Source organism: Cebus imitator, unplaced genomic scaffold (genome assembly GCF_001604975.1).
Source record: "Cebus imitator isolate Cc_AM_T3 unplaced genomic scaffold, Cebus_imitator-1.0 Scaffold18, whole genome shotgun sequence".
Taxonomy (NCBI): Eukaryota; Metazoa; Chordata; class Mammalia; order Primates; family Cebidae; genus Cebus; species Cebus imitator.
In genome coordinates, this window is record NW_016107333.1 from 14,185,769 (window position 1) to 14,196,302 (window position 10,534).

A 10,534-nucleotide genomic window follows, 5' to 3' on the forward strand; every position below is an offset into this window, starting at 1 on the left:
AAGTAAAGGATCTAAAAAAATAATGCATGTGGCACATATACACCATGGAATACTATGCAGCTGTAAAAGTGTTGAGTTCATGTCTTTTGCAGGTACATGGATGAAGCTGGAAATCATTATTCTCAGCAAACTGACACAAGAACAGAAAACCAAATACCACATGTTCTCAATCATAAGTGGAGGCTGAACAGTGAGAACACATAGACCCAGGAAGGGGAACATCACACACTGGGGCCTGTTGGGGGGTGGGGGGCTAGGGGAGGGATATCATTAGGAGAAATACCTAATGTAGATGATGGGTTGATAGATGCAGCAAACCACCATGGCATGTGTATACCTATGTAACAAACCTGCATGTTCTGCACATGTATCCAGGAAACTTATAGTAAAAAAAAATCAAAATGCATATAAAGGGCTACAATCAGTTATTGGCACATAAGAAACAATAATTTTAACTGTAATTACATTTATTATTAATAATTGGACATTAAAACTAAGGCACGTTGGAAAGGCTTAGCACAAAGTAAGTTTTAAAGGATTGCTTGTTAATTAACTGAAGTTTCCTGCAGACTTGACAATGTTTTTTTATGGTTTTTATAGTGCCACTTCTTTGTTTAATATCTGGACTAAATACGCCCCCAGGCTGCCAGCTGACTATTACAATGAAAAGCTTCTGAAGGTTGGAGATAGCCTTTGTCAAATGAAAGTAAGTGCCTCTGGAGGAAACAGAACCAAAAAGAAATTCATGTGGCTAATTATTTTATTACAGTATTTAGTCTGATACCATTCCTATTTTACATGTTTTGATTTTTTCCTTAGAAAAAAATAAATGAATACATAAAAAGTTTAAGGCACAGTAACCAAAAACAGTGTTTGCTTTTTAGTTTTGTAGTTGAGATTTCCCAGAGGTGAGACATTCCTGGACAGACAGGCAGCAGGCTGTGGATGGGCAGGAGGGAGGCCAGGTTAACAGAGGGTGTGGTAGGCGTACAACAGGAAATGCTGAATCATCATGTTCCTACCTTACACAAAGGAGCCCAGATATCACTTCCTGTTGTTTTTCACATGGCTGGCCTTGCCCAGTGGTCACCCTTCAGGGCTTCTGGCCTTGCGGCTTTTTTGCCTGCTTCAGTGCCCTGTTTATTCAAGTCTTTCAACTCTTTCTTAATGTTTTGCTGTATATAATTATAACAGTTGTTCCATACATACCCTATTTCTTGCTCAGTATTGTACTGCAGACTGAGTTTGTGCCCTACTTTTAGTTCTGTCTGAATGCCTGGGTCTTGGAATGCTGTGGACTCGTGGACTTGGTTTGATGAGACCACAGCATGGCTGGGTTTTCCATTAATGATCATGTGAGTTTCCCCCTTAAGCTCTGGCATAGGTCCAAATTATTCTAAGTTATATGAATGTCAGACAATGGGATTTTAGGCCAGCCGTGGGCAGCGTTTCGTGTTTTCTTAATCTTCAGTTTCTCAACTTCATTTTTTCCCTTTTCTATTTTCTGGACTTTAATCCTTTTGGTCTGGGAGACAAATTTACCAAATAGAGGATATGAGTGATGGAACTTTCATAATGAAGAACTAAGTAAGATCTATTTTCCTCTGCCAAAACTAGAGAATAATCATAGTTCCACATAAATGGACCATGTGGGTCTTAGAAACTTGAGAATACAGGGCTTGGTAAGCTGCAGAAAAGAAACCCAGGTGAGATTCAACTTGTAAGCTTTATTCATGTAAGTGGAATAAGAGTTTCGACAAGAATTAGAAGAGAGTCTCCTCTCCATCCTTATACTTTTCAGTATAAGAAGCTGGTAATACAAATAAAAAGCACCGTTTGGGGTTGTTTGAGAAATCTGTGGGGATGGAGTGGATATTGGTGGGGGGAAGAGGGAGGTGTATGTTAGCAGCTGAGAAAGCAAGTTAAAGAGGGCTAGTAGCTAAGGTTTCAGAATGTTTTAGATAGAAAGGCCTAGATGGGATATTTTAAAATTTAATTAAAGGAACAAAGAAAAAGTTTTATCTACTTTTCATTGAAGGGAATGTTGGCCAGGCTGGGCATGGTGGCTCACGCCTGTAATCCCAGAACTTTGGGAGGCTAAGGAAGGCAGATCACTTGAACCCAGGAGTTTGAGACCAGCTGGGCAACATGGCGAAACCCTGTCTCTCCTTTTTTTTCTTTTTAAAAGTATTTATAATTCTGAAAATGAACTTGTTACTTTGGTTTCTAGGCTCTATTTTTATTTTAGTTGTAGTGAAGATCATCTTGTGGAATATTTGTTTTAATTTGAATTTATTATTATCAATCAAGTTAGAGCAGAAAAGATTCAGGATTAATTAGTGAGCAAAAAACAAATCAGGCCAGGCGCAGTAGCTCATGCCTGTAATTCCAGCACTTTGGGAGTCTGAAGCGGATGGATCATGAGGTCAGGAATTCAAGACCTGCCTGGCCAAGATGGTGAAACCCCGTCTCTATTAAAAATACAAAAATTAACCAGGCATGGTGGCATGTGCCTGTAATCCAGCTACTCTGGAGGCTAAGGCAGGAGAATTGCTTGAACTGGGACCCGAGGGGCGGAGGTTGCAGTGAGCCAAGATCTTGCCACTGCACTCCAGCCTGGGCTACAGAGCAAGACTCTGTCTCTGACTGTAGATGCCTCCCAAGGGGCTAAGAAGCTGGACAGGTGACATCTTGAAAGCACTGCCCACGTCCCCTGTTCCCTGCCCTGAAACTCTCCAGGTTACTGAGTGGGTTACAGAAATGGGGCATCTGATTCTGTAATGGGAACATAAGCATGTATTTGAATGAATAAAAATCCCACTGCTCAGATGCTTTTTATTTGTCCTGATGCAACTTCAGAGTCTGTTGACAGTTGAAAGACAGGCAGCTAGCTCACGTCACTCTGCATTTTTTTTCTTTTATTTTCTCTTCTTTGGTTCCCTCTTTCTTCTTCTCTTTCTTCCCCTCTCCTTCCCTCTCCCTTCCCTCCCTCCCATCTGTCTGTCTGTCTTTTTCTTTTTCTCTCTTTCTTTCTCTTTCTCTCTTTCTTTTTTCTTTTTCTCTCATTTTCTTTCTTTCTCCCTTCCTTTCCTTCCTGTCTTTTTCTCTTCCTTTCTTTTCCTCCTCCCTCCCTTCCTTTCTTTTCCTTTCCCTTTTCCCTTCCCTTTCCCTTTCCCTCCCTTTCCTCCCTCCCTCCCTCCCTCCCTCCCTCCCTCCCTCCCTCCCTCCCTCCTTCCTTCCTTCCTTCCTTCCTTCCTTCCTTCCTTCCTTCTCCTTCCTTTGTCTCTCTCTCCCTCCCTTTCTTTTCTTTTTCAAGCCTATGAGGTATCAGAGAAGCAAGACGACTACTCCACCTCTCTGGGTATGTGAGTTACCATCATCTGGTGATGCTGAATTTTGGAGCCTGGATTTTGAGTATACGTAGGTATTACCACACTCAGTGCCATAGGAAGTATTCTAATCCTTGTGATCATGAGAGTTTCATCTCACATAGGCTTGTGGTGAGTAGAATTAGATGAAATAATGCACTTACATTGTCTAGTGCAGTGTCTATGACTGCTGTGTTTTTGGAAAATGGTGCTGGTAGTAATGGCATAATTGTAATAATCAACATTGATACCATTAAGAATAATATGATTACCTAATAATGATAAACTAAATGAAATTTTGAAATTTTAATCAAGTTCTCTTTTTATTTCAGGAATACAAACTGGCCCTTTTACAATGCTATGGAAGATATCTTCAGCAGTTCAGTACCAATTTTGATGAGAATAAAGTAGATGTAACTCAATTCAAAGCTGCCTTTTTCCCAAAAGGCTTTAGAGATAAAACTGCTGGACTTACAGTAAGATGAAAGAGCAGCTAAAATAGCTATAATTTATGATTAGCTATGTAGTATATCTTTTAGTTGACCACTTCTCAATGTCTTTTGTTGGCTTAGCATAGCATCTAGCCAAATGTTGTAAGTTGCTTAATAAATACATTCAGTGCTGGATAAGAAAGTGAACTTATTAAGCTTTGTAAGGATGCTTTGGAGACTAAGTCACTGCAGTCACTCATTCATGTAGCAGATAGTTATTGTTATTTAATAACTAATATTTATAGAGTGCTTTTAGTTTATAAAGTGCTTTGGAAAGTAAATTTGATAAAGTAATTTTATAAGTTACATACTATTATCCCTGTTTTACAGAAGAGAAGAATAAAGCTTATCACATAGTATAAAAAAGTGGCTCTTGAGATTAAACATAAATCTACTGATAAAAAAATTTTATACTTTATTTCTAATATACCAGTATTTTGTTAATTATTACTACCATTGATTTACTGGTTGAGCAGTTTCCATGTGCTAAGTACCCTTCTAAATACATTGCATGAATTACCATCTTGCAACCTCATTAAAGTCCTAAGAGGTGCCTCTTTTACAGATTAGGAAATGGAAGATTCTTAGCCCACTTAAAGCAATGAGCAGGGTTGGTGTTTGAATTCTGATCAGTTTGACTCTAAATCTATGTTACTTCAAATTGAGGACTATTCAAAGCCTAGGGAACAGTATGTGGTTAATAAGCAGAAAATCTCAAGGCCTCTTTGGGGGACCATTGAACACTTCAATTTGGCTGTGCCATAGATAGGCACACAAATGAGAATACTGGGCAATGTAGGTTGGCACCCGATTGGGGGAAAAAGTCTCTCCTACTCCCCTCTTTGTAGCCTTGACCCCCTACCTCCTGCTTTTTGCTTTTCACACTTTGCCAGAATTTTCTTTCTTTCTTTCTTTTTCTTTCTTGTTTTTTTTTTTTTTTTTTTTTTTTTTTTTTTTTTTTTTTTTTTTTTTTGAGACAGAGTCTCTCTGTGTCACCCAGACTGGAGTGCAGTGGCGAGATCTTGGCTCACTGCAACCTCTGCCTCCTGGGTTCAAGTGATTCTCCTGCCTCAGCCTCCTGAGCAGCTGGGATTACAGGTGCATGCCACCATTCCCAGCTAATTTTTGTATTTTTAGTAGAGATGGGATTTTACCAGGTCGGTCAGGCTGGTTTCAAACTCCTGACCTCAGGATCCACCTGCCTGAGCCTCTTAAAGTGCTGGGATTACAGGCATGAGCCACTGTGCCTGGCCAATTAATTTCTGAAGTAGAAATCTGTCATTTTGTTCCACTACCCATTGACTTTGCCTTTTGGCTAAAGTTCAAATTCCTTGGAATATATGGAGTGCTCTCTACTTTTCTGAGCATCAGTCACCCCTATAATGGCCTTACTTTTTTTTTTATTTTGAGACAGTCTTACTCTGTTGCCCAAGCTAGAGTGCAGTGGTGCAATCTTGGCCCATTGCAACCTCTGCTTCCTGGGCTCAAGTGATTCTCCTGCCTCAGCCTCCTGAGTAGCTGGGATTATAGGTGCATACCACCATGCCCGGCTAATTTTTGTATTTTTAGTAGAGATGGGGTTTCTCCATATTGGCCAGACTGGTCTGGAACTCCTGACGTCAAGTGATCTGCCTGCCTTGGCCTCACTTTATTTTAAACCTTCTCATCTAACCTTACAAAAGATTTACAATTCAGTGACCACAGCCGTCGCTTCAGTGCTGCATGAGCCTAGATGCATGAGCCGGGAACTGTTTTTCCCTCCTCCAAGAGCAGGGGCTGTTTATTCCTTATCCTAGAGTCCCTGTTGCCTCGCAGAGTGTGGCTAATAGAGGTGCTCAAGAAACATTTATTGAGTGAATTGTGTAAATGGTTAAATCATGTCTGAATTAATAAATAAGTTAAAATGCCACTGGATGAGCTTACAACAGTTGATTCAATTCTGTATTTTTTTAATAGGATTTTTGTATTTTTTTGTTTTGTTTTTGCTTTTAAATTTCTTTTGACTAAGGAAAACTAGTATTAAGTAAATGGATGTTTTAAAGAAACCTATCATGTTTCTTTGTATACTAATCTATTAAATTAGTTATCCATAATTGTTTCCAGTTTAGTTTTTTACATTTTGAGAAATGCTTTCCTAAGTTATTTCTATCTTTTTCTTTCTCTTTTTTTTGAGATGGAGTTTCACTCTTGTCACCCAGGCTGGAGTGCAATGGTGCGATCTTGCCTCACTGCAACCTCTGCCTCCTGGGTTCAAACGATTCTCCTGCCTCAGCCTCTTGAGTAGCTGGGATTACAGGTGTCCACCAGTGTGCCCATCTAATTTTTATATTTTTGCTAGAGACAGGGTTTCACCATGTTGCCCAGGCTTGTCTCAAAGTCTTGGCCTCAGGTGATTCGTCCGCCTCAGCCTCCCTAAGTTCTGGGATTATAGATGTGAGCTACCATGCCCGGCCAGTTATTTCTATTTCTATTTTTCCATGTGTTTCAGTTTCATGCTTTGAGTGGCAAAAATATGTGCAACTACCAGCTGGTCTGCGACAGTGATGAAAACCTGCAGAATAAAGAATCCGTGGTCCAGTGTCTGCATATCTTGTCTTTCTTAAGGCTCATCATGCAGGTGGCTCTGCCACAGGAGCATCTTTGCTGGATTATCTTCAATGGTACTTGCTGATGTGTTTTATTTTCCATTGTGTCTTTCAGAAAGTTACTTCAATGCTAAGTTTGACAGTAGCTTGATTACCTTGTGATTTAAAACATATGCATTTCATAATAGGATGTTTTTTTTTTAACATTTGTTTACAGGTTTGTCCTCATAAACTGGGATGGATAAAGCATGTGGTTTTCATTTTGGAAAGGGTGTGGGAATAATCACTATTGGGTGTCCAAAAAGCAGGGCTGCCTTTAATGAGTATATATAAATAGAGAAGGGTCAAAGAACCAGTGCAGGTTAGATTGGTTCTAAGTATCACCCATTTATGGGCCCGTTCCTCAAACGACTTGGCTTTGGGTTTCTACAAAGTGACCTTCTCCTCCTACTTGTTTTTGAGTGAGGAGCACTGAGGAACACACACACACATGCACTCACACATGCACGCATACACACATACACACACACACACACACATATATATATATATATATATATACACATTATTTGTATGTCTAAAGAAATGAATCTTAGCTAAAAAATGTAATACTTGCTTTTCTCTAAAGTTGCAACTTACTGCATTGTTCTCTGGACAATAGATTTTTTTAAAAGGAAAATACTAATGACAATGTGTTTGATGTGTGTAAGCCAGGATCAAATAACTTCAAGGAACCATATTGGATTTTCCCTCATCCGTGGCAACTGAAATTCTGTTTTCTAGCCTTTTCCTTTCTCACCCACCCCCAAGTCATGTTTTGACATTTTGACTGAAATTAGACTTTACATTTGCTGCCAGAGATGAGGCCAGCTTTGATGAGATTTTTCAGTCCAGTGATTATTAAGCTTTTGTATCTGATCCTCCTCCAGAGATTCCATGTTCCCTGTGTCACCCACTGCCGTCACTTACACATCTGGGTAGGGACAGGGAAGGAGCAGCAGTTCCATGTTAGGCCCAATGGTTGAGCCCTGTGGTCAGGCCTTGTTTGAGTGGTGGAAATGAGCATGATTTCCTGGCTTTACTCCTTTTAAGATCACAACCCCACATAGTCTTTGTTTGTTTTTTGTTTTTGTCTGAGACAGGGTCTCACTCTCTCACCCAGAGTGCAGTGCAGTGGTGTGATCACTGAAGCCTTGAGCCTTGAACTCCTGGCTTCAAGCCATTCTGCATCAGCCTTCCAAAGCACTGGGATTACATTTCTCTCAATAGTCTCTCTCTTTTTTTTTTTTTTTTTTTTTGAGATGGAGTCTTGCTGTGTCGCCCAGGCTGGAGGGCAGTGACGTGATCTCGGCTCACTTTAACCTTTGCCTCCCCGGTTCAAGTGATCCTCCTGCCTCAGCCTCCTGAGTAGATAGGAGTATGGGCACATGCCACCACACCTGGCTAATTTTTGTATTTTTAGTAGAGACGGGTTTTCATCATGGTAGCCAGGCTGGTCTCAAACTCCTGACCTCAAGCAATCTGCCTGCCTCAGTCTCCCAAAGTGCTGGGATTACAGGCATGAGCCACTGTGCCTGGTCTCTCTCAATAGTCTTTAAAAAAAGAAGATTATTTCTGTATCTTATATCTTTGGAGGATATCAAAGATATATCCGTGATATCTTTTTCTTGGTGTGTGGTTTTTTTTTTCTTTTCTCTTTTTTAATACACATGACATTGTGCTCTAGATTTTATTCTGTTTCCTATTTTTTTTCCTGCTGAATATTATGTTTTTAGAATCTATCCAAGTTCCTGTATGTAAATCTAATTCGTTAATTCTGCCTGCTGAATTATATTCCAGATATCCATACAGGCCTGGGGATGAGCACCTGCTTTGCCCTACCTCTCTTAATTGCACAAATAATTCTGCAATGGATATCCTTATACATGTCCTTTTATAGACTTGCGCAAGAGTTTTCTGGGATCTGTGCCCAGGAGTGGAATTACTGGGTTCTGGGAGACACACATGCTTAGTTTCAGTAACTACTCTCCCTGTGTTAATTTATTCATCTAAAACTTACTGAATGCCTACCATATGCTAGGCATTGTTCTAGGTGCTAGGGACACAGGAGTGGACAACAGACAAAACCACATTCTCATGCTGACTTCCATGGCAGGGAGATGCTAAACAAATCAAAACTGAATCGTGTCAGATGGTGATAAGTGCTATGGAGAAAAGAAAAAGCCAGAAGGGGTTAGAGCAGGGGCTGGGCTGCTGAGAGGACAGTGCAACAAAGACTTAAAGGAGTTTGGAGAGTGAAGCTTCTGGGTATTTGGTGGAAGGGCATTTCAACTGGGGGATCAGCAAGTGCAGAGACCCTGAAGTGTTGACAATTTGGAATTTCAGTAGTCAAAACTATATTTGACTGAAAAGGTCAAGTGTGCCTTGATAACTGATCAAAATATATTTGACCTTTTCAGTTAGACATTTACTATATTTACTTTTAATTGACTGTTGCGCGCACACACACACACACACACACACACATACACACATACACATTTGGTTTCTTCAAATATTTAACCAATCTTGATTTTTTTTTTTTTTTTTTTGGGACGGAGTTTCACTCATATTACCCAGGCTGGAGTGCAATGGTGCGATCTCGGCTCACCGCAACTTCCGCCTCCTGGGTTCAGGCAATTCTCCTACCTCAGCCTCCTGAGTAGCTGGGATTACAGGCACGCACCACCATGCCCAGCTAATTTTTTGTATTTTTAGTAGAGACGGGGTTTCACCATGTTGACCAGGATGGTCTCGATCTCTTGACCTCGTGATCCACCCGCCTCGGCCTCCCAAAGTGCTGGGATTACAGGCTTGAGCCACCGCGCCCGGCCCCAGTCTTGATTTTTAAATAAAGTCTAGGCTGGGTGCAGTGGCTCACACCTGCAATCCCAACACTTTGAGAGGCCAAGGCAGGCGGGTCACCTGAGGTCAGTAGTTCACGACTGGCCTGGCTATCATGGGAAAACCTGGTTTCTACTAAAAATATAAAAATTAGCTGGATGTGGTCGTGCATGCCTGTAATCCCAGTTACTGGGGAGGGTGAGGCAGGAGAATAGCTTGAAGCTGGGAGGTAGAGGTTGCATTGAGCCAAGATCATGCCACTGTACTCTAGCTTGGGTGACAAAGCAAGACTCTGTCTCAAAAAAAAAAAATCTAATTGGGTATATGGATATTGAGCAATACCTTACTTTTCAACTAAAACAGAACACAACTAATTTAGACCATCAACTAGATTATTTTGATGGTGGCCATTTTTAAAGAAAAGGACTCACAAGACCAGGCAATAAACTCCTATTAGGGACTTGTTTAAAAATGAAACAGGCCGGGCATGGTGGCTCATGCCTGTAATCCTAGCACTTTAGGAAGCTCAGGTGGATGGATCACCTGAGGTCAGGACTTTGAGACCAGCCTGGCCAACATGGTGAAACCCATCTCTACTAAAAATACAATAATTAGCCAGATGTGGTGATATGCACCTATAATCTCAACTACTTGGGAGGCTGAGGCAGGAGAATTGCTTGAACCCATGGGGCAGAGGTTGCAGTGAGCCAAGACCATACCACTTCCCTCTAGCCTGGGCGACAGAGTGAGACTCCATCTCAATCAATCAATCAATAAGTAAGTAAGTAAGTAAGTGAATAAAACAAAGTGAAACAAACTTCCAGAAATACCCCGAGATCATAAAGATTCAGTCTGTGTTCTCTCTGATACCATTTACTCTGAATCTGGCTTTTGCAGCAGGAATTTGTCAGCCATGCCAACATCTTGAACTATCAAAGGACTCGGTTACGGTCAGAACCTTTTAGGGCTGGAAAGGTTAAAGGCACTTTTTTGAAATACAGAGGGCCTTTGTCATTCTTGAGGGCAGTCTCCTGAGGCCTTCTTCCATTTCCCAGCTCCCCGTTACTGGCATGTTTATACAGGCTCCTGGCTTACACCCTCATCACATGTTTGTGGACAAGCATGTGTTTCCTGTGCGTATTTTTATTTGGTGGTGATTTTTTTTTTTCCTACAAAGAAATACTTATACTAGCTTTTTTTTTTTTTT

At 40.8% G+C, this 10,534-nt stretch overlaps 1 protein-coding gene across 1 annotated transcript in view; it reads left to right on the top strand.

The window, feature by feature from the left end:
• CFAP54 (cilia and flagella associated protein 54) overlaps nucleotides 1–10,534 on the top strand; it is a 361,147-nt gene that overhangs the window by 8,572 nt on the left and 342,041 nt on the right. Inside the window, exons 2-4 of the mRNA XM_017511466.2 lie at nucleotides 601–706; nucleotides 3,701–3,844; nucleotides 6,348–6,519. Coding sequence (XP_017366955.1) covers nucleotides 601–706; nucleotides 3,701–3,844; nucleotides 6,348–6,519 — 422 coding nt within the window. The remainder of the gene's footprint in view (nucleotides 1–600; nucleotides 707–3,700; nucleotides 3,845–6,347; nucleotides 6,520–10,534) is intronic.